The sequence below is a fragment of the Peromyscus leucopus genome, chromosome 10, assembly GCF_004664715.2.
Source record: "Peromyscus leucopus breed LL Stock chromosome 10, UCI_PerLeu_2.1, whole genome shotgun sequence".
NCBI classification, from domain to species: domain Eukaryota; kingdom Metazoa; phylum Chordata; class Mammalia; order Rodentia; family Cricetidae; genus Peromyscus; species Peromyscus leucopus.
Genome location: NC_051071.1, coordinates 41,721,097 through 41,742,984, shown reverse-complemented (window position 1 = coordinate 41,742,984; position 21,888 = coordinate 41,721,097). Strand labels below are relative to the sequence as shown.

The 21,888-nt window shown below is 42.9% G+C and overlaps 1 protein-coding gene across 2 annotated transcripts in view; it reads right to left on the bottom strand.

Annotated features, from left to right (window-relative positions):
* The window catches only part of Rbpj (recombination signal binding protein for immunoglobulin kappa J region), an 80,450-nt gene extending 61,456 nt beyond the window's left edge, over positions 1-18,994 (bottom strand). Inside the window, exon 1 of one of the 2 annotated variants that reach the window (XM_028865914.2) lies at positions 18,424-18,994. In XM_028865914.2, the coding sequence (XP_028721747.1) occupies positions 18,424-18,482 (59 nt within the window). In that variant the 5' untranslated portion in view covers positions 18,483-18,994. Of the gene's footprint in view, positions 1-18,175; positions 18,267-18,423 lie in introns of those variants that run through there. The other variant, XM_028865916.2, reaches the window with a different exon arrangement.
* Between the last annotated feature and the right edge of the window lie 2,894 nt (positions 18,995-21,888).

The following is a 21,888-nucleotide window of genomic DNA, read 5'->3' as shown; positions in this document are numbered from 1 at the left end:
GGATCTCTACCCTGTTAATATTTTCTGGCTAACTCTCATTGCTATGTTAAAACTTGATAATGAATCAGAAGTAACTCACTGGAAATACTTTTCTAAAAGTATGGTTAACAAATACAATTCACAAAATTGTTCATTTTATAAGAAATTAAAAATCCTTCTGTAAACATATCCCACAATGAAACATCAAATGTTAGTCACTGTCTAAACATTTTAACTTCTAGGAAAGATAGGCAAATTTTATTTATTTAAAAAGAAAGAAAAGGGGAGAAGGATTTATGGTACAGCTCAATGACAGAGTGCTTGCCTAGCATGTTCAAGATGCTGGGTTCAAAGCCAAGCACATCAAAATTTAAGTTAAGTTAGATATTTAAGTAACTATAATCTCTATTTTCCTTTATAATCTGTTTTCAGAGTATGTTCGGTACTGAATGGTTTACAGTATGAAATCATGGTAAGCTCTGATTTTACGTATGATCTAAGGCTTTCACAAACAGTAAACATAGTCCCATGTAGTGCAGTGTAGTGTGCGCACGTGCTCGTGTGTGTGTGTGTGTGTGTGTGTGTGTGTGTGTGTGTGTGTGTGTGTGTTTTCTAGAGGAAGGGTGGATAGGTATGGCAGCACAAACTTTTGATCCCAGCACTCTGGAGGAAGAGACACAGTCAGATCTCTGTAAATTCAAGACCAGCCTGGTCTACATAGTGAGTTCCAGGCCAGCCAGGACTAAACAATGAGGCCCTGTCTAAAAACAGATAGATTGATTAGATAGATAATATACAAAATAAATTCTAGGGTTCTTTTAATTTGAGAAAACTGTCTTATATCTTGACATAAATATAAAATATCTATAGGAAACATAAGTAACAGTAACTAATTAAAAAAAAACATGGTAAAACTCCAATCTTTCAATCTTTGAGGTATAACAAGTCATTTTAGCCATTACAGTGAATTTTCTTTTCAAAGAGAAAATAATTATTTCAACTCCAAATAATTCAATGTTCATAACTTTGCACAGTAGATACAGGTAGTGTTTGTCACCCATAATGCTGTCACACATGGCAACTGAGTACCACTATTCAATGACAGAAAGAATGCCCATAAAATGTCTTACACATACACTATGTCTGAAAAGGAAAAAAAAAAAATCATTAAAATAACCAAGCAAGAATGTTCCAAATTCCTTCAAAGGCAAAGAAAGAAAAGAGCAGCGTTAAGATGAGCAAGGCAGAAACACTCGATTGATTAGTGTCTCCCCCACCTCAAAGACCCCAAGCCCAGCATTCACTGCAGCTGTGGCCAGTTTGTAAGGAGCCTTTCACTGCTGCACAAAGGCTTATCACTACAGGGCTCATCAGTTTTGAAGCACATCCATGGCTGCTGTCTTCTAAAACAACCAAAGACTTTAAAATGACATGTAGAATAAAGCAGTTTTAGATACAACTGAAATTAAAAGCACTTAAGTGTAACCATGGTAGACAGGCATAGTGACACATAAACCTGTGGCTAGCCTGAGCTACATCAAACACACATACAACACACCTCTAAACAACAACAGAAAACCATTAATAGTACCTAAAGTATCAAACTATGAGACCAATGAATGACTCTTTATAACAATACCTTCAATTTTGATGCTATAGAAGCACTTTCTAGGTCCTTAGCATGCCGTAACCAACAGTTGGGAGCAGAATGTTTCTCATGACTATAAGCTTATGTTCTTGTACAAAATGGCCTCCCAAACTCATACTGAAATGCAAAAACTAAAAAAATTAATAAAGAGAAGTTGGAGAGATGGTTCAGCGGTTAAGGGCATGTACTACTCTTGCAAAGGACCCAAATTCAGTTCCCAGCACCCATGTCAGACAGCTTAAAGCTGCCTGTAACTCCAGGTCCAGGGAATCCAACATGCTCTTCTGAACTCCTCAGGCATCTGCGTGAGTGAGTGAGTGAGTGAGTGAGTGAGTGAGTGAGTGAGTGAGTGAGTGAGTGAGTGAGAGATACATATATATCCTGTCTGCACACACATATACATGATTAAAAATAAATCGAAATAAATAAAACTAACTAATAAAAATAAAATTAATACAGGAACCCACAACTGGACATGTAGAGTCTCTGGGGCACTCAGTCCTAAAATGGATGTCTCCATCAAACCCCTTCCCTCAAGGCTCAGAGACCTATGAGGAAGTAGCAGAAAGCCTGTAAAGAGCCAGAAGTGATGGATGACTTCAAAGACACATTTGGACTGATGGGCAGATGAGAACTGAGACAGCATGTACAACACCTGCACAGGTTCAAGCCAGAAGGGGTCCCAGCATTGGGAAGGGGAAGTAAGACATGGGTTCCCACTCCTAACCAAGAGGCTATCTACAACTAATACCCACTGGCATAGGAAAAAGCAATTTTCTCAAGAGAACGCTGGCCACACCTTGGGGCAGATCCCATGCCCAGGAGTAGCTGGCCAACATAAGAACTCAATGGTATTTTTCTGGACATTTTATTTCATTTTTATGTTTATTTGTTTCATTTCATTTTGTTTTTTGTTTGGGCATTTTTTTTCCTTATCTTTTGTTTGTTTGTTTTGATTTTCATTTTGGGGGGGGTTGTGTTTCTTGGGTTTCTTTGTTTAATATTTGTTTTAAACATAAAGTTGGGTAGGCAGGGATGTAGGGAGGATCTGGGAAGGATTTTGGGACAGGAAAACACAATCAAAAACTATAGTATGAAAAAATGTTGTCTGTTAGACAAGTGCTCTGCTACTGAGCTATATTCCCAGTCCCTACTCCTCTCTCTTTCTTTCAAGATATATATGGTCTCATTGTAGCCCAGGTTAGTCTAGAATTTATTATGTATCTCAGGTTAGCCTTAAACTTTCAATCCTCCTATATCAGCCTCCTGAGCTAACATTACAGGTCTGTGCCAACAAGACTTTCAAATTAGTAATTGTTTAGGTTAATTTCAATTAAAAGCAAGTGAAGGTGATGAAGAGATAGCTCATTAATTAAAAGCAAGTACTGCTCTTGCAGAGAACTCATGTTGGATGGCTTATAATGTTCTGTACCTCCAGCTCCATGGCGATCTAATACCTTCGGTTCCCTGTGGACACCTGCACTCATGTGTACAGACCCATACACAGGCACAAATACAAACATAATAAAAAAATATTTAAAAGCAAAAAAAAAAAGAAGAAGAAAAAATGTTGTCAATAAAAAGTTTAAAAAATGAAAATAGCTACATTTAAAAGGTAAGAAAATTTTCATTTTAAGTCACAAATTATATTATAGAATTTAGGAAGTCAAACTAAGAATGGAGCTCTAGTTTCTAAATAAAACAATGAGAATGTGTTAAATACACAAGACACAAGATTCTTTAAATTTAAAAAAGAAAGAAAGAAAGAAATGAAAAATAAGTAACTAAATCCCAAATGGTACAGGCAAGATGGCTCAGTGGGCCAGGGTACTTGTTACCAAACCTGAATTCAAGCCGTCTGGCAAGTTCAAGCCCACATGGAAGAATGAATCTCAATCTCTCATCCTCCCTGCCTGCCAACTGACCCAACACACCAAATGCTGGGGAAGTAAGTTCAATCATATATAAGAACCTGCCTGCTACTGAAGGCCCACTGTGTGAAGAGAACTGAAAACTTGAAAGGTGTGATTCTGGAGTAGTGGGAGCCAAGGAAGAGTGAGGGTGCAAAGAAAAGCAGTCTAAGTAGACACTGTAAAAGTCGAAGAAAGCAGGAGAGCTGCTGAGTTCAACGTCTTAACCTAGACAAGGTGGACAAGGCTTCTAGGGCACAAGCTCAACTGCCCTTAGAGCTCTCCAAGTGTCTGCAAACTGCAGCATGCATGGCCTCCTCTTGAAGGCCTGCTGAAGCAGGCAGTAGACACTATAGTTTCTGATACAGGAAATATGGGGTAAAATTCAAAGTTTGCATTTCTGGCAAGTTTTCTAGGTGACCCTGACTTAGAAATGCTAAATTCTTGATTATCCTCTTTAAAGTTAGATCCTACGGTGAAGAGATGGTCCAGTAGTTCAGAGTACAGCCTACTCTTCTAGAGGACCCAGGTTCAACTCCCAGCACCCAGATGGCAGCTCTAATTCCAATGGATCCAACACCCTCACAGACATACATCTGGACAAAATATCAATGCATATAAAATAAAAAAGAAGTCAGATCCCATACCCAAATAAATCAAGCACTCAATCAATAAATGACCGTCCCCCCCCCAACAGTTTAAAGGGATCAATTTCTTTAAATTGTGAAAGAACATGGGGGAGGTGAATTAAGAATGCTTTCATAATCCTAGGGTGAAGGAGATAAAATACAATTTTATTTTATTTTATCTTTTAGCTTTTTCAAAACGGGTTTCTCTGTGTAGTTTTTGGTGCCTGTCCTGGATCTTGCTCTGTAGACCAGGCTGGCCTCGAACTCACAAAGGTCTGCCTGACTCTGCCTCCAAAGTGCTGGGATTAAAGGTGTGCACCACCACTGCCTGGCCAAAACACAAACTTCTGACTACATAAAAAAAAAAAAAAAAAATCTTAATTCCTGTTCAACAAAAATAAAACCAATTAAGTAAAAAGCTAAGAGAAGTAGCCAGGCCGTTAGTAGTGGCACACACCTTTAATCCCAGCACTCAGGAGGCAGAGGCAGGTGGATCTCTGAGTTCAAGGCCAGCCTAGTCTAGAGTTCCAGGACATTGAGGGCTACACAAAGAAATCCTTTCTAGAAAGAAAAGCAAACAAAAAAGTAAGAGAAATACTTAATATAAAGAATTGGCCTAAGAACAGTTACACTTGGAAAAATAAAAATTCTCACACAAATTGAGAAAAAAAAGACTTCAATAGAAAAATTCATTTATAAATGCAATTCATAAATAAAATGTAAATGGATAAGTACAGCTGAAAAACAGAAATTCCACCTTAAAATATCCATTTTCACACATGCACAGCTATATTGATGGCATCAATGTAAAGAAATAAGATAGCTGGAAGGAGCCTCCAAGCTGCCATTAAGATGATGGGAAACCACACCTCCCAGGCACCCACAGCAACACATAGAATATTGCTTAATGGCCCAAGTGGAAGAACAATGTGCTGCCTAATTAATACTGTCCAATTAATACAACAGAAGCAAGGACTAACAGAACACATAATTTGAGAAGATCACCTATGCAAGTCAATACATGCCATAGAAGTCTTTAGAAAACTACTTCAAACTGTCAACAAGGACCATCTACAGGGCAAAGACAAGGAAAACCCTCCTTAGCTCTACAACTGCCATTCACTTTTCGTGTATTACTTGGGGAAGGGGAGAGACTTAAATTTGCTTTAAGTTTAAAAGGACATATATATATATATACATATATATGTGTATATATACATATATACACACACATACACATTAAAATGTTACTTGTGTTTAATTTAGGATTATGAATTTTTTCCTTGTTATATTTTGTTAGTTTTGTAGTATTATGAATACCAGATGTGTTGAATTTATTCAACACACACACACACACCCAAGTTTATTCAAACCTCTTTAAGAGTCAAAAACATCCAGACATGGTGGCTCACATGGTAATCACAGCAATGGGGAAGGATGCCAGTACAAAACCACCCTAGGCAACCCATTAGCCTCAAGTCAGCCTGAGCTACAGGATCACGTCTCGAAATAATAATAAAAGAGTAAGAATGATCATAAAACCTGTAACTAGACACTAGAAATGTTAAGAAAATAACTTCCAAGTTGGAAAGAAACTTATCCCACTGACATTTAGCATATTTTCTGAGGGTTGGGACTTACATGCGTAGAGAAATGACTTTATACACTTCCCAGTGACTTGGTTTATAGTTAATACATATGCCTGATATCTTTTTAAAAACTCAAAACAAAACTTTAGGATGGAAATAGCAGTCACATAATTTTACCATCTCTCACAATACAAGGCAGCACTAGATGGTCAAACCAAAATTCATGGACACAATTTTCAACAAAGCTAGCTTACCAAGTATCCCTATAACCCTCAAAATGCTAACTGGGGAAAAACTGTTCACAGCCACAGACAACAGAATGAAATAACTTGGGGTGACAGTAGGGGTGTTGGGGTAGTTAAAAAAAATGACAGTTTACTGCAGGATGAGGCAGACCTCAATAATAAGGCAGTTACAATAAGCAAGGAGAAAAATGCTTTTATACTTACAAAAGTAAGAAACATCTGGAAGAGTATGAAAAGATCTGGTCATCAACAGAACAAGAAAAATGAGCACAGGAGGAAGTGACACACAAAGACAGCAGACAGCAGCAGACATTGCTTCCCAGGGGGCAGTCTCCTCCCAGGGCAATCAGGACAGCAGCACTATTATCAGGTATGGAGCTACTGGACAGTTGACATGGACACATGTAGTGCTGTAGAAAACAAACTTGTTTTGCAGAGCAGAGGGAGTTTTAGTCATACAGATCTAACACCAAAAGTAGTAACAGACACAAAGTAACAAATAAAGCAAAGAGGGGACAAGGAAAATTTTTGACAATATTTTTGACAATAGAGGAGTATCAAAGGAAAGAAAAGATCATGTCAAGCAGTAGTTTGCTGCAGTCAATCAAAGATACAAAGATATTCTGGTCAATAAAAACGACACCCCCCACCCCTCATCCCCCACCATCATCCCCAAACACACACACACACACACACACACACACACACACACACCACACACACACACACACACACACACACACACACACACACTAAATAAAAACTGGATTTTAACACCTAACAGGTAAGGAGTATAAAGAGGAGTCCACAATGTCACAAGGTACCTTAAAGAAAGGAAGGCAGCAGCTGCTTCAGCTGAAATAGATGAAAAGAAGATGAACATAAGCAACTCCATAGGGCCAGCCTCTTTTTACAGGCCCTTTGCGGTGTGTTTGGTCCTCACAAGAACTCTGTGCTTTTTCTTCATTTCTCAAGTGGGGAAATTTTAGTCTCAAAGTTAGTCAGTCACTCTCACCCAAGGCCATCCTGTATCTATACACAATAATTACAAGACCTGAAATTGATCTGTAGGCAGAAAATGAATTATTTGGGGATTTGAGAGGTGGGGTGGATCTGAAAACACAAAGTAGAAAAGCATTATCTAGTGTAACAGCATGTCAAGAATGCCTGACAATTACCTTAAATTTTTTTAAATAACAAATTTAAAGATAAACTGTTACTTCACTACTTTAGTATACTACTAATCTAATCAAATATAACTTTAAATGCCATTTCTAGAAATGTTTACTTTTATAGCAATGTAATAAAAAAAAAAATTCTATCGCCCTTCCTTAAAGTACTCGACCGCATTTACTTGAACCAGTGGCAATATGAAAGCAGTCCAGTGGAAAGACAAATACAAAGCCAGGCAGTACAGGGTGGGGAAGTGCAACCCAGACGTAGAAGCCGAGTGGGAAGTTAAACAACTCTGACCTTCAAATTTCCTGAAGACAGAGATACCACCTGTACTACGGATTGACTACTTGAGGACTCTTCAACAACTCCCTGATCTTCTTAGAATTATGACGACTGTATTGCATTGTACGGGTCATGACTGTATTGCATTGTACGGGTGTTTTGCCTGCAGGTACGTCTGTGCATCACTTGTGCCTGGTGCAAACGAAGGTCAGAAGAGGGCAAGGCCCCTAGAACTGGATTTACAGATATTTGTGAGCCACCTATGGATGCTGGAAATCAAACTCAGGTCCAAGTGCTCTTAACCACTGAGCCATCTCTCCAGTCCCCAACCCCATCTTTTTTTAATATTGCTGGCTATCTGTTGACATTTTTAATATAAAACAGAATGTTAACATTTGTATTTATAAAAAAATAAATATACTCACAAATATTAACAAGTTATTTCTTGCTATATGACTGCAATAGCTCTCTTTACAAGATACATTTATGTGTCGCACGCTTTTTAGAGAGACGATCTCTGTATTAAGCTTACAGTGTAGAAACGCAGTAACAGAGAATGTCTCACAGCTCATTTAGTAGTAAAAATTATAATCAAGTACATACCAATGTGACACTAACCCTTAAGAAAAACTTCCATGGCTAGGGGTGTAGCCTGTAGAATGCTTGCCTCACAGGCACCATAAGGCCAGGGGTTGAAAGAAGGAAAAGGTTCTGCTACACAAAGTAACTATGGAAAGAGCCAGGGCACAGCTACTGGATAAATCTGGGTTTAAAAAATCAGCCAGGTGGTGGTGGGTGGTGGTGGTGCATGCCTTTAAGCCCAGCAGAGGCAGGTGGATCTAAGTTCCAGGCCAGCCTCATCTACAGTGAGTTCTTATATAATTATATAATTTAACAAGTACCTTATTTACCAACTGACAATTTCCAGGAGATAAAATTGGGAAACTCTAGGTTTAATTAAATGACATGTCACCAAACTCTGTGTGCAAAATGTATGCTGAATAAAATAGAGAAGGCTAGGTTAAAGAATGGATTGGCAATATTCATGAAATAACGTTTGCAAGGGACAGCTACCCAGGTTTGATTGTTTAAAAAAAATTACACCAGTGAACCAGCAAGCCATTTAATCAAATAATGGCATTCATTATTAAGCTTCAGTGAATAAGCAAATCCTACCACCACTATCTTTGAATGTCAAAATGAATTTAATTCACTTCCTTGACATCTGCATAAGCAGAGATGACAGGCACAAAAGATTTAATAACTCCATAGTTAAAGAGTATTCTTAGCATATACACCAGAATAATGGCTGCATGCTCATCATCAAGTTGATAAAACAGTCAGCTTCTCAGCATAAAATTTAAAGTTGTGGCATTTTTTTTTTCCCATTGCAAAAATCTTTGTCACCCTCTTCTCTACCATCTTCTTCCAGGGCCAGCCAGGTGCAAACTAAGTAAAATGGCAGAGACGAGGAATGAGGCAGGAGTATCTACATCCTCAGTGAGTAAGAAGGTATGCAGTAAGAATTTAGTCAGTCAGAAATAGACAATGCATTGTCCAAGAACAGAAGATTTCAGTTGGATATGGTAATTAGCGCCTATAAACGCGGTACTGGGGAAACTAAGTAAGGCATGAGGGTATGTAGAAAACCAGACCGTACTACAAACAGCAGCAATTCACAGCCAGCCAAAGCTACATAGTGAATTCCTATCTCAAATACAAAAACAAGGTAGAGTGGTACAGGACTGTAATCCTAGCCAGTGGGAGGCTGAGGTAGGACCGCAATGAATGAGGCAGCCTGGGCTAAATAATCAATTCAAAGCCAACTTGGACTACACATTGAGACCCTGCTTCAATTAAAAAATAACAACAAAAATAGGACGGCAGCAGAGGAGGAAGACACAGCAATGCCGGCGGCGGTGGCATTCCACTGGGCCTAGGGGCCAGAGAACTTGTTCGAAAGGGCTGGACACAGCAACAGATGGCCAAGTGGATAAATAAATAGAAAAGAGGGAGAGCACAAGCATATGCTTCCCCCACCCTCAAAAACAAAAACTACCAAATAAGGATCTCAGGCACTGAACCTCAGTCTAACCACCTGTCAACTATCTAACCTGCCTGTGCCTATTAAAATGAGTGAGGCGTTTAGAACATGAAATTAGTAAGGTCTTTTCCAGCTCTTAAGTACCCTGAATCTAATGGATTCTATATACAATGTATACAGTCCAGGATACAGCTACCATCATATGGCATATTGCTGAACAACACAGACTAGAACAGTAATGCAAATTCAGAACTGGGAATAAAGACATGGGTCAAAAAAAAAATCCTCATTGTCAGGACAGCCTACATTTCACCATCTGTCAACGAATCCGCTAAAAAACACACTGCCACACTCTAAAGAAATCTTACCAACACAAAACCCCCCTACAAAAAAATAAGAATCTGTGGGATCTAGTCTAACACTGTTCAGTTTCCTACTTTGTAACACTCTGGGTTTTCTATTTGATCTCTGGGATTTCTACTCGGTATTTTTCATATTCCACTAACAATACAGTGTAGAAATGCAGAATAGTGAATCTAATCTAAGAGTCAGTTTCTATATGGACATGTAAGTAGAAAAGCCACTCTATGCAGAATGCCAGATTTATCACTCAAACCAAGTGCCACCTAGTGGCAAGTGTTACATAATATGAAATCTTTTTCAGGCACAGCCACTCATCCAGCAAGCAGCAATCTGGGGATGGTCTATTTTAATTATTACAGACAAATAAAATGGCTCTAGTGCTCTGGGATTCACAGGAAGAGTAGACAGATACAACAGAAAAATCTACAACTGGAGAACAAGGTTAATTGTTAACAACAGAGATACGTATTTTGATATTTATTAAATAATTCAAACATTTTGATATATAGGTTCTCTGAATGAATGTATTCACTTCATTCAGACTCTTCAATTATGTCAACATTCAGGTTTCAAACATTTAGATTTTTTTCTCCCTTCTTTTCCATATCCCCTTCTCCTTATCTGAAAATTCCACAGTACAAAAGGGGGGATACTCAACTATTTATTAAGCATCTACTACTTCTAAAACTGAGCAAGGTATTTTACATCCCTTACTGTATTCAATCCTCACATCAGTACCATGAAGACTTGTTAATTAACATGCTCATTACCTAAAGATCTATTTTAGTGACAGCACAGAGATTCCACAGTTCCCAATACTACGATGCATCACGATGCATCAAGAGAGGGAAAAAAAAAAGCTGTTTTGCCTTTCCATTCCTAGGCCTATCCCCAAAATGAACCTCTATTATGTTCTCTTTTATGTTTCTCTTATGATTGCCACCAATTCCAATCTAATTTACAGTTTACAACAAGCCTTGGATCAACTAATATCTGTCTGTATTCTATGCATCCCTAACTTAGCTTGACAAGTTTCTCCAAAGAGCCCCAAACTACATCTCTGGCTTAATTAAAACTCTCTATTACCACCCACCTTTACTATAAACACCCCTCCAATTGAACACAATCAATGACAGCAGTGTCCCTACCAACACTATACCTGTGTCTCTGCACTTACCCCAACTTCTCTTCAACGACAATTATCTGAACACTGTCCACTAAATCATGGCCAGCACAGCATGTTGGGCACTTGGAAGAGACTGTCACAGTGAAGCCCTTTACTTAGGAATGCTCAACAACTGTCTCTTTACTGCACATTGTGAATGAAATATACTAAGGGAGGACAGCCTCCTTTCCCTGACGTTACTCTTCACATCTTGGAACCTCCATATTTATGCTTACTCCAACTGGTGGAAGGATTAGGAACAGAATGAACTGGTTTGGGGCATGGAAACTACTCTCACATCTAGAAACAAAATATGATTTGAACAAGTACATACATCTGCATGAAAACCTTCATGAGCTTACAGAAAAGGGGGAAAACACTTTTTCCAATGCAAACCAGTCTAAGGCTAGCATGTCCCAGAATCCTGAGTAAATTAAGATGTGTCCAAAGCAAAGTTGTTTATAATTCACAAGCACCTATAACACTGATTCTATACTTCATAATGCAGCCTGAACTATTACGTTCTCTAACCCGTTCACAAAGTAACGCTTTAACAGAACACTTTTATGAGAAACTATCCTAACAATTCAGAGTATCATCTAATTATCAATGTAAATTAGCTCTAGTGCCTACTAACATACTAAAGGAATATAGGAATCATGGCAGAGGGAATTTCTAGTATATTCTAGCTCACATCCATCAGATGCAGGCAGCACTTTCAGTTCAAGTCTTTGCAACTTACAATGCCTTAAAAAAATGGTTTGTCTTTTCTTTTCATATATAAGCTTAAAATAGTTTAACTATTCCCAACATTGCCAGAGACCTCACCAATCTGACTGAACAGGTGCTGTGTGTACCTCTGTGCATTTCATCAACCCAACAAATTTACACAAATATATATTTATGCAGACTAGGTGGTAGTGGCACACAGCTTTAATCAAAGCACTCAGGAGTTCGAGGGCAGCCTGGTTTACAGACTGAGTTCCAGGACAGCCAGAGCTGTTACACAGAGAAACCCTGTGTCAAGAAACCAAAACAAACAATAAAAAAAGTATTTATACAGATAGACAATTACCACCACTTATACTTCCTCCAGCCCCATAAATCTGTTGTATGCTTGAAAAATACATTAGACTATCATTTCATTCACTAAAGCAGCAGCAAGCCTAATGAGGCATAAGCAGCATCATGATGTAATGCCAGACTCTAAGAGGCATCCAGAAATGCCGACAGTGTCTGAAAGATAGCAGCAGCTGGGCAGTCAACATTCCTTTATTATTGTGGTTGCCCAAGCAGATCCATGAGTAGCAAGAAGTAAACCCTAAAGTTGGGGTGACTCAATGACAACATCCCTGGTGAAGCAGTAATTCACCAAATATGTGTGCTCAAATGTCAAAGCACGTATCTCAAGGGCTGCGGTTGTATGTACTAAATACACTGCTGCTTTCCTAAAACATGACCCACAAACCACAGGATGCAATAGAAAAGTGTGTCTTGAGCCTTGTCCATGAGAGGTTACCAAGGAAACTGACAGTAAAGTATCTCCCTATCTTATTTACAAATTACTTGCACCTTGTTTTATTGGACTTTTATAATTTCACATGTAACATAGTCACAATGTGCCTGACAGATACATACAATGAAAGCATACCTCCCTATTTTATAAAGATAGAAGCGGAGGAAGAAATATCAGTAAATAATCTTGCCTAAAGATGAGCTTTCTTGTAGATCATAAATTTGATTCTGTGGCATAGATCAAAAAACAAAGCAGTACACAGTGCCCTAAGGTTTCATATACATTTTTATGCATCTGAGAAGTAAATGAAACACTTAAAAATAATAGAACCAGCTGGACCCGGTGGTTATATAATGAGTTTGAGGCCAGCCTGAGCTAGAGAAAGACTGTGTGTCTCCTATGTGAATATGTGTGTGGAGGCCAGAGGAAAACTTCTGGTGTCATTCTCTCTGGCCTGGAACTCACCAAGGAGGCTAGGATGACCAAGTGGGGAGCCCTACTAGGATCCAAGGATCCACTGTCTCAACCTCCCCAGAGTTGGGATGCCAGCATTTGGGACTCAAATGCCTATCCTAAGCACTAAAATCTAAGCTATCTCCCAGGCCAAAAATCTTATCTTTAAACAAATAACCTATTGAGAGCTACTTGATAACCAACCACATAAAAACACAAATGTGAAATTTACACTTGTCATTCTTGGACAACTTACAGCAGCGTTTTCTATCATCTAAAAGGTATTCCCATGAGCCTCACTATGTTTTCTAATAGTGTGTGATAGCCTGAGGCTGAAAATACCAAGTCCTTTGGGTTCATCAGCAACAGTTTCCTAACAGAATCATAAGCAAGAGATACATAGTATCTTATTACTTGAGAAATTTATATATACTAAATTCAGACTATATAGTCATAGTACATTCATATTTCAAAGTATGTAACTCTTCTGTTTCTGCTGACTCTATCAAGTACTGAGCACACTTGTGAGTATGGACATATAAATGATTAAGAGAAAATGGTAGGGGGTTGGGGATTTAGCTCAGTGGTAGAGCACTTGAGTGCAAGGCCCTGGGTTTGGTCTGCAGATCCAAAAAAAGGGAGGGAGAGAGAGAAAATGGTACTGTCACCAAGTAACTAGCAGTATTTGAATATAATAATTACACTACAATTTAGTAACATACTTCCAAGAGAATTACACCAATCTTTCAATAACACACAGCAGAGGCATGGAATTTAGCCTGATCTATCTGGTTAGACTATTTTCTAACCTCAGTCTCAAAGAATAACCTATTTTTCAAGTTTAGGGAGTCATTAAACTGCTGGGCCTATGTAGGAACTTCATGTTCTGAAATATGAGCTTTGAAAACTGAAGAAGACATCTATGAAGTAAATAGCTATTAAGAACCTGCTATGAATCACTAGCAAAGATTTCTAAGAACTAAGTATATGCCTTGAATTCTATTAAATGCTTTCAACTATTATCTCACTTAACCTTCAAAACCCTCAGAATTAGGAATAATTATCTTGCAATTGATGGAAGAGGAAAGGCTAGGCCAGCCTGGTAATATTACAGAGATTTAAGAGGAAAGAAAAGCAGAATTGGAACCCAACACAGAGGCAAATCTTAAATGTGACCTCAAAGCCCTCTAGCTTGCTGCCTCTCCTTAGTGAAGGCTGTAGGGGGAGCCATTGAAAGCTTTTTAAACTGGAGTGATTGATTTACTGTTCAGAAACACTGCTCTGGCTGTGGAGAAGCTAGAGAATCTAGAGGTAACTCTAGAAGGGGAAAGAGGCCAGTGGTAAAATAGGTGAGAAGTGGTATCAGCATGCATTGTGTGGCATTATGGATGAACAGATTAAAGGGTTTGTTTAGGTGGTAAAACTATCAGTTCTTAGTAATTAGAAAGAAGTAAAGGCTCAGCTATGTGCACACATGTAATCCCAACACTGGGGAGGTTAAGGCAGGAGTACCTTAAGTACCAGACCAGCCTAGGGTTCGTGGTCAACCTCCTCTCAATGATTCAAAAGTAAAGCTTTAGTGAGAGAGGAAGCCTAAAACTTTGAGGGGGGGTACCCCCAGATGACACCTCACTATCAGCTGTCAAAAGGAGCAATGGGTTTCATCACTAGAATACCGAATATCTCAAGTGTAAAACAAACAAACAAAACATGACAAAAGAAAACCTTCCCTAAACCCAAGAGTCAAGTCTAAAATCCTAGTGGTCAGAAACTATTCTTGAAAGCATCATTCATTCATATATATATGCCAGATAATAAAAGTTTTCGTTACTATTAACAGACCTGGCTATGAGTGCAGAGAAAACATTCTTTACTAATACTTTTAAAAAGTATTACTACATGCAGAAATCAATGAAGGCATCCCATGATTTTACAATGGGTCATTACACTTCAGTCTAATAATCTTCAATCTCTTACACAAGCCTGTTTTGTTTGATTTCTCCCTCTAAATGCATAGGGAAGACACATCTTTTCTACAAACTATAATACATGGCTGGGTTCTTTCCATTCCTCTGTCACTCCTGTAACTTGCCAAGAACTTAGTTCACAACCTCCTACTTGACTTCCTATAAAATATAACCTACTTCACAATCAGCTCGTTTCAATAACAGTTCCTAGATCTTAAGTACACTGTTCATCCAAGGGGGTTCTGAAAACCCCAGGGTGCATCTCTGCAGATGTGGTGAGTTATTCCATTCCCATTCTACAGAGTTAGGAAACTGGCAGAGGAAGTAGAATAACTTGGAAATAATCACAAAGCCAGCCGCCAAAAATAACAACTTTTAGTCAATCCATGAGAAAATACTGCCCCTAGCTGAAATAACATGAATTTAGTATTAGGAGGAAGCAAAATGCAAAATAATGCTTTCAAGCCAAGTCTTATTTCTAAAAATGAGTAAACCTCAGAATTAAAACATGCAAGAACTTTAAAACATAATCATTTTCTCCTAATGCCTTACTCATCCATGATACCAAAGATTATCTAATAAATTATATCTAGCAATAGCAGCATCCCCCTTGTTTTTTTTTGTTTTTTTTTTTTTTATCTTATTTAACATAGGAGAAATCTGTGCGGGTTTGTGGCAAAAAGTGACTTTTATATAAATTTAACTTTTTAAAAGTGAATGCCCTAGAAGTATGTAATAAAACAAATCTAAAAAATACTACAAGCCAGCCTCATAAATTTCCTACAAATATTCAAGGATAATAAATTTAAAGCTAAGATAGTCAATACTCAGAAAGTTTTCCAGCCACAGTCCATCACGTATTGTATTATTTCCAGATATGCTGCTAAGTTAAGGCATTGTTTTTATCTCATGAAAATTCTTACATGACCACTCCTCTCAGCCTTTTGGCTAAGATAAAGTATAAAAGTCTCACATGCTTAGAAACAACACAACTCAATTGTAAAACTCACTTTATTGGTATCGTTGTGATCATTCTTAAATCCACAAATCAGAGCAAACTACATTCCATTATTACACAGCATTTACATGGTGCTTTCGGTCAGAACCAGCGTGTGCCTGATTTTAACCTCAGGAGTTATGCACTAAGTATGAGACAAATGCAAATTCTCACAAAAAACTTCATGTATCATTCACAAAAATTTGATTCCCACTGAAAAAAATCCGCCTACTAATTCTAATCATCATGTCTTAAGAAAAGCTTTCCAAAGTGCCAACATTCCTTAAACCCCATCTTCTATGTCCTCATCAACAGCCCTCTGTGGACAACTCTAAAAGAGATGAAGCTGCATATGACTCTACGGGTAATGTATCTTCTAAAGTAGTGATCACCTAGCAGAAAAAAAAAATCCTGAACAATACATTACTCTTAGCACAACAATTCAGGCCATTAGTATACAATAACCTACACCACACCCCCTAGCCATCACCCCAAGCTTTTAACATTATCATAACAATAAGAGCTGAACACAACTTACTGCTCCTATAACATAAAGAAGTACCTTTAAGATAACCAAACTAAGAGCGACCACTGTCTTTTGACTGCCTGTAATTAATATATTCCACAAAGATCCACGGGAGTTGCCACACATCCATAGAAGTAAAAATCACGAACTGCAAATTCAAACAATCATATATGGTAAACTCTAATTATTTTATGAAGCAAACCACTAATCAAATTCCCTTTGCCAAAAACAATTTATCAAAAGTGAGATGTCTCTTCCTTATAAAGCAGTAAGACAACAATTAAACTGTAGGTCTAGATGGGGGGGGGGGTGATGATACAATTCTCCACCCCAACATTCACAAGTTTTCAACATCAAAATTCACTCACCTCCTACTCACACCAACTGAATATCCATTGTGAATATTTGAAACTATTCTCCAACACTAACAGGGAAGGAGAAAAACAACAACAAAGAATACCTTTGCGCCTACTTCTAACAGTCTTACAATAAACCCTCCATCAATCCTCAGGTAACCCAAGTGCAACGCTACTGCGGATGCCCTTGGCCTGGGCTGTCAGAAGCCAATGATGGAGGGCAATAACCATCGAGAATCTAGCTCTTTTTTCCGGCGCTACTGTTACCAAGCAAAACAATCACGGGCCCAGAAAGATGGCAAAGAAAAGGGGAGTCGTTTTAATCCCAGGAGAACGGTGCACGGGGAACGGGGGGGGGGGGGGGGGGGGGTGGTGTTTGGGTGATCCCGAGAGAAAGGGGTGCGAAGGAAAGGTGGGGCGCGGAGGAGCAAACTTAAGTACCCCCCCCCCAAGCATCTACCAGACTCAAACAACAAAAGCAAACCGTAGAGACTGTGCGCACTTAGAAGCACCAGATGGAGTCCCCGGGGCTGAGACAGTTCAACAGACACAGTAGGCAGTGGATAAATCAAGCAAGCAGTGACGCGAGAGGAAGGGGATGCTAAGTGATTGAGCCACTAGATAGGGGAGACAAAGCCTCTGGGGGTGACTAAGGACCAAACAGAAAAAGGTGTGGAGGGGTGGGGGGGGAGATACATACGAGAAAGACAATGGAAGAAAGGGAAAGGCAGGGATCTGGTGCCTGGGCTGTGGCAGGTCACCCGGCTACCGAGGAGAGGGCTACAACAAAGGGGCACGGGAGGCAGGACAGCGGAGGGGAGATGCAGACGGGATGCGGGGCGCGCAGCGGCTCCCACCGAGCGCCTAAGGCGGCGAAACAAAGGGGCCGGGGGCAGAGTCGCGGGGGGCAGCGCGCACAGACAAAGCGCCCGGGCGCCTGGGGGGCAGCGGCGGAGCGGACAGGCGACGCGGGCCCGCCGGGAACAAAGCTGCGCCGTGGCCCCGGGCCAGGTCCGCCCCAAGGGGGAGCGCGCGGCGGGCGCGGCGCCCACCGCCCCGCGCGCCGGCCGCACTCGGCCCGCAGCCGCCGGCCTCCGTCCCCGCCCGCCCGCCTGCCCGCCTGCCCGCCCGCCCTCACGCGCCGGAGCCCCGCTCCACCGCCGCGGCGCACGGGCGAACCCCGCGCCGGCCCCGCGCCGCCGCGCCGCCGCCCGCGCCCCCGTCCCGAGCCGAGGCGCGCCGCGCAGCCCCGGCCCGCCGCCTGCCCGCGGGCCGTCAGGCGCCCGCAACTTTCCCGGTCCCCAGCACTCGCTGGCCCCCTCAGACTTACCCTGTCACAACAGGCGCCATCTTCCACAAACTCTCGCCAAAACTCCAACCCTCGCGAGATTCCCCCCGCCGCCTTTCCCTGCTCCTCTCCCCCGCCCCTTGCCGCGGCCTCGCTGATCGCTGCCACCCGGCCCCCGCGCCGCCTTGCCCCGCTCCGCCACCGCCGCCGCCGCCGCCGGGAGCTCTGCCACCTCGCGCCGCCCGCGGACTAGGGGGAATCCTGTTCGCTGCCTTCCCTTGGAAACCTACCCCGGCGATGGAGCATGCGCAGGCCGCTCCTCCGCGGGCGAGCCCTCCGTGTAGTCCATGGGGAGCGCTCCGGTTATCCGGGTTTTGGGACGCGCCCTCGGGGACGTACGTGGAGACTGAGGAAAACCGGAGGGGATTACTACGGGGACAAGGACCGGAGGGGTCAGGAGGCGGGGCCCAGGGGCCGGGAGGAGGGGTCCTGGGAAAATGTGAGCGTTTCACAGGCCTAGAGGAGACACCTCCTCAAGTGGGTGTTTTCCAAGCGGCTTCCCGCTCGCGGCGGGTTCCCAGCCCTCTCCATTCATTCCGACGTCTCGCTTGGACCCCTCCTTTATGCTAATGTGGGTGTCAGGTGCCCGAGCGGTGGAGACCGGACCGAGATCCGGACCCCGTGACCCGCCAGCCGCTGTCTTCATTCATTTGTCCCTGCGCTCCCCGCACACGTGGTGGGACGGGCAGGCAGGAGGGAGAGCGCGGCCCCGACCCCCTCTCCCAGAGCTCTGCAGCCGGGAAAGCATCGGGGATTGGTAACTCGGGGGTCTCCGCCGCTTCTCTCCCCCGGGCGGTGTGAGGTCAGCCTGAGGTCAGCCTCGGGCCAAGGCGCGCCCCCCTTCCCCCGATGCCCACCTCGCATCCACACATCACAGCCCCGCATGGCTCGCCCCAGCGCCACCACGACGAGCCACATTGCAAGCCCAGGGACCCTCGGGAGCGCCAGCTTCCCGCCCGAGCTCATCAGGCTGCTGCTGCCTAGCAAAGCAGGGGTGGGGGGCAGCCTCCAGCTCGCGGGAGCTGCGGCGTGTGGGGGACTGCGGAGAAGCCTCGGCTCCTGGTGGCCCCTGGTGGCTCCTGTCCCTGTCCCCCCGCTGCGTGCACCCGACAGCGCTGCGTGCACCCGACAGCTCCCAGCCAGGTGCAGGCCCGAGCCCCGCCCCTCCCCTACCTGCGAGCCTCCCCCCCCCCCCCCTTATTTCCCGGCCCTTTCCTTTCCTAGAGATTCCCAGCTCCTGCGCTGCCTCCCGCAGGGAGCCACAAAACCCGGACAACTGGACTCGACCGCCCGAAACCCGCTCCGCGACGCCGCAGGACTGGCGCGGCTCGCGCGCGCGCGCGCGCGCGTGGGTCACTGCGCATGTGCGCAATGCGGGCAGCCGAGTCTCACGCTACACCGCCTGCCACCGCTCGGCTCAGACACAACACGGGCCGTGGGAAATTTCCGAAGCCTCGCGAGAACGTGCTTTCTTTTTTTTTTTTTTTCCTCTCCCCCCCCTCCATACACACACACACACCCCGGGCGACTAGGGGTGCGCCCTAAATCTCGCGGAGCCGGGGCCCGACAGGTGTTCGTCTCGTGCGCCTCCGCGCGCGTGCCCGGGCGTGGAAGGAGGCCGGGTCGGGCTGGCCCGCGAGGCGGGGCGGTGGGCGCGTGGCGGGCGCAGGCGGGCGGAGGCCGCCCTGGCACGCTCACGCACGCGCCGGGGAGGCTTCCTGTCGCCCTCCCGAGCCTGGTACTTTCCTGAGATGTGCCAGACGCAGTGCCCCCCGCCTCTGGGAGTTGACAGACAGCCCCAGTGTCGGCTTTGAGTCATGCGTCTGAGTCACCTAGTCTGGCCTCCACTTCACTTGCTTTACAACAACTTCGGGTTCCCTTAACTACTCTAGCGATGGGTGGTTTTTTTTTTCTTTATGGAGTGTCTTCCTTGTGAGCCGGGCAAGGCTCCGGGAAAGCTGAGCTTGGCGATCTCACGTGTTTGCATTGTCTTACAAGGACACGATTTGAAGTATCGTTCCCCTAGTCCGTTCCTAACCTTTAAAGGAATCCCTACACACCAGTTTCTGCCTCCCCTCTCTCCCTCATATGACTTAAAATGCCGGGTTTGTTTCCTTCCTCTTTCTGTGCTTTGGTAGTAAGCATCCCATTTTAGGCACTGTTTCATCAGCTAGGTTAGTGGCTGCTGGTTTCCACGCACCCTTTCTTTTGGGATTATTTGCCCAAGAGGTGTCAGAATATTCTTCAGTTAGCCACTTCTCAGATTGGGTCTGTCTTGGCACTGTGTAGAACTAGTGTCTCGCTGGAATCATAGACCCACAAATACACACTTGAACTGGGGTTTTGACATTTTAAGGACAGCGAGCCCCCTAATAGCTAATGTCTTACAGTCATGCTATAGACAGAAAAATCAAGCTTTTGCATTTTGAAGTTTTATAGGGGTGTATGTATGGGTTTGCCTATTACTTTGGTCATTTACTTCACGCAAAAAAAAAAGGATGCATGGCCTTTTAATATGCTATGTCAGAACAAATCTCATCCAGACCAGAAGAGTGCAGCAGAAGGAAAATGCCTTTAAACATTTCCTCGGAGCTGTCATCCCAAGGGTTTTCAGACATAGTGTAGTCTGTGACACTAATGTTGGACCTATGGCCGTCGGAGACCTTGGAAAACCCTGTTAGTCATAAATCTAATCTCAACTCATCAGCTCCACCTACAATGTTTTCCTTTCTCAATAAAGGCAACTCCTTTGCTCTCCCTTAAGAAGAGGACCTTGAAATTACTTTTACTTTTTATCACTCACCCAGAATTGAATCAGCAAGAAAAATCATGCTAGTTGTATCTATTCGTCTACTTTCAAATCAGTAATAGTAAGGAAAGGAAGTTAAGACTGCTCCAGCTTGGAGGGTACAGGAGCAGAATGCTAACATCTGCTTGGCTGTGTCGAGTTCTCCTGAGCAGATGGTATCACAATAGCAGAAGTATGTGCATACAGAAGAGGTCACATAGACTGGAAGACAAAACCAAAGACTGCAGGAGCCAGGCTTGACTGACAGCTAGAATGACTTTTTTTTTTTCAAGTAAGGTAACCTTTTCTTTTTTATGTGTGTGGGTGTGCACAAGTCATGGCATACATGTGGAGGTCTGAGAACAACTTGCTCAAACAATTCTGTCCTACTATGTGGGTTCCGGGGATCTTTCCTCTGGTTGCCCTAATTACCTGCCACTGGGCCCAACTTCTTAAAAGTTCAACCACTGCTTAAGTTACTGCTTTGGAGACCAAGACTACGCATGAACTTGGGATCACAGGGGAACTATGTGCAAACCACAGTATTGTACCTTCCAAGTAGACCTACATCCTAACCTCTCCCTCCTTAGCTACTAGCTTCATCTGACTCACGTTTCCCCACCTGGTTTACAGGTCGTCTCCTACACAATCCTCCTTTCTTCCATGCTTGCTTGCTTCCCCGTGTCTCTTCTCGGTGGACCATTCCTCATCATCCTCTAAGACTCCAGTGGTTTTTCCATTTGACTATGAGAACCTAGCATTTGTGCCAAATTCTTCCAGCCTCTTTGACCCTGGCCCTTCCTCTCTTCCTTTAGTTGAAGTTCTAGCCTGCTGTCCTCCTGGAAGCTCCCAGGGCACACGAAGCGCTCTCAACTCCAATCCTGTGCCTTTTCATGCCCTACAATGC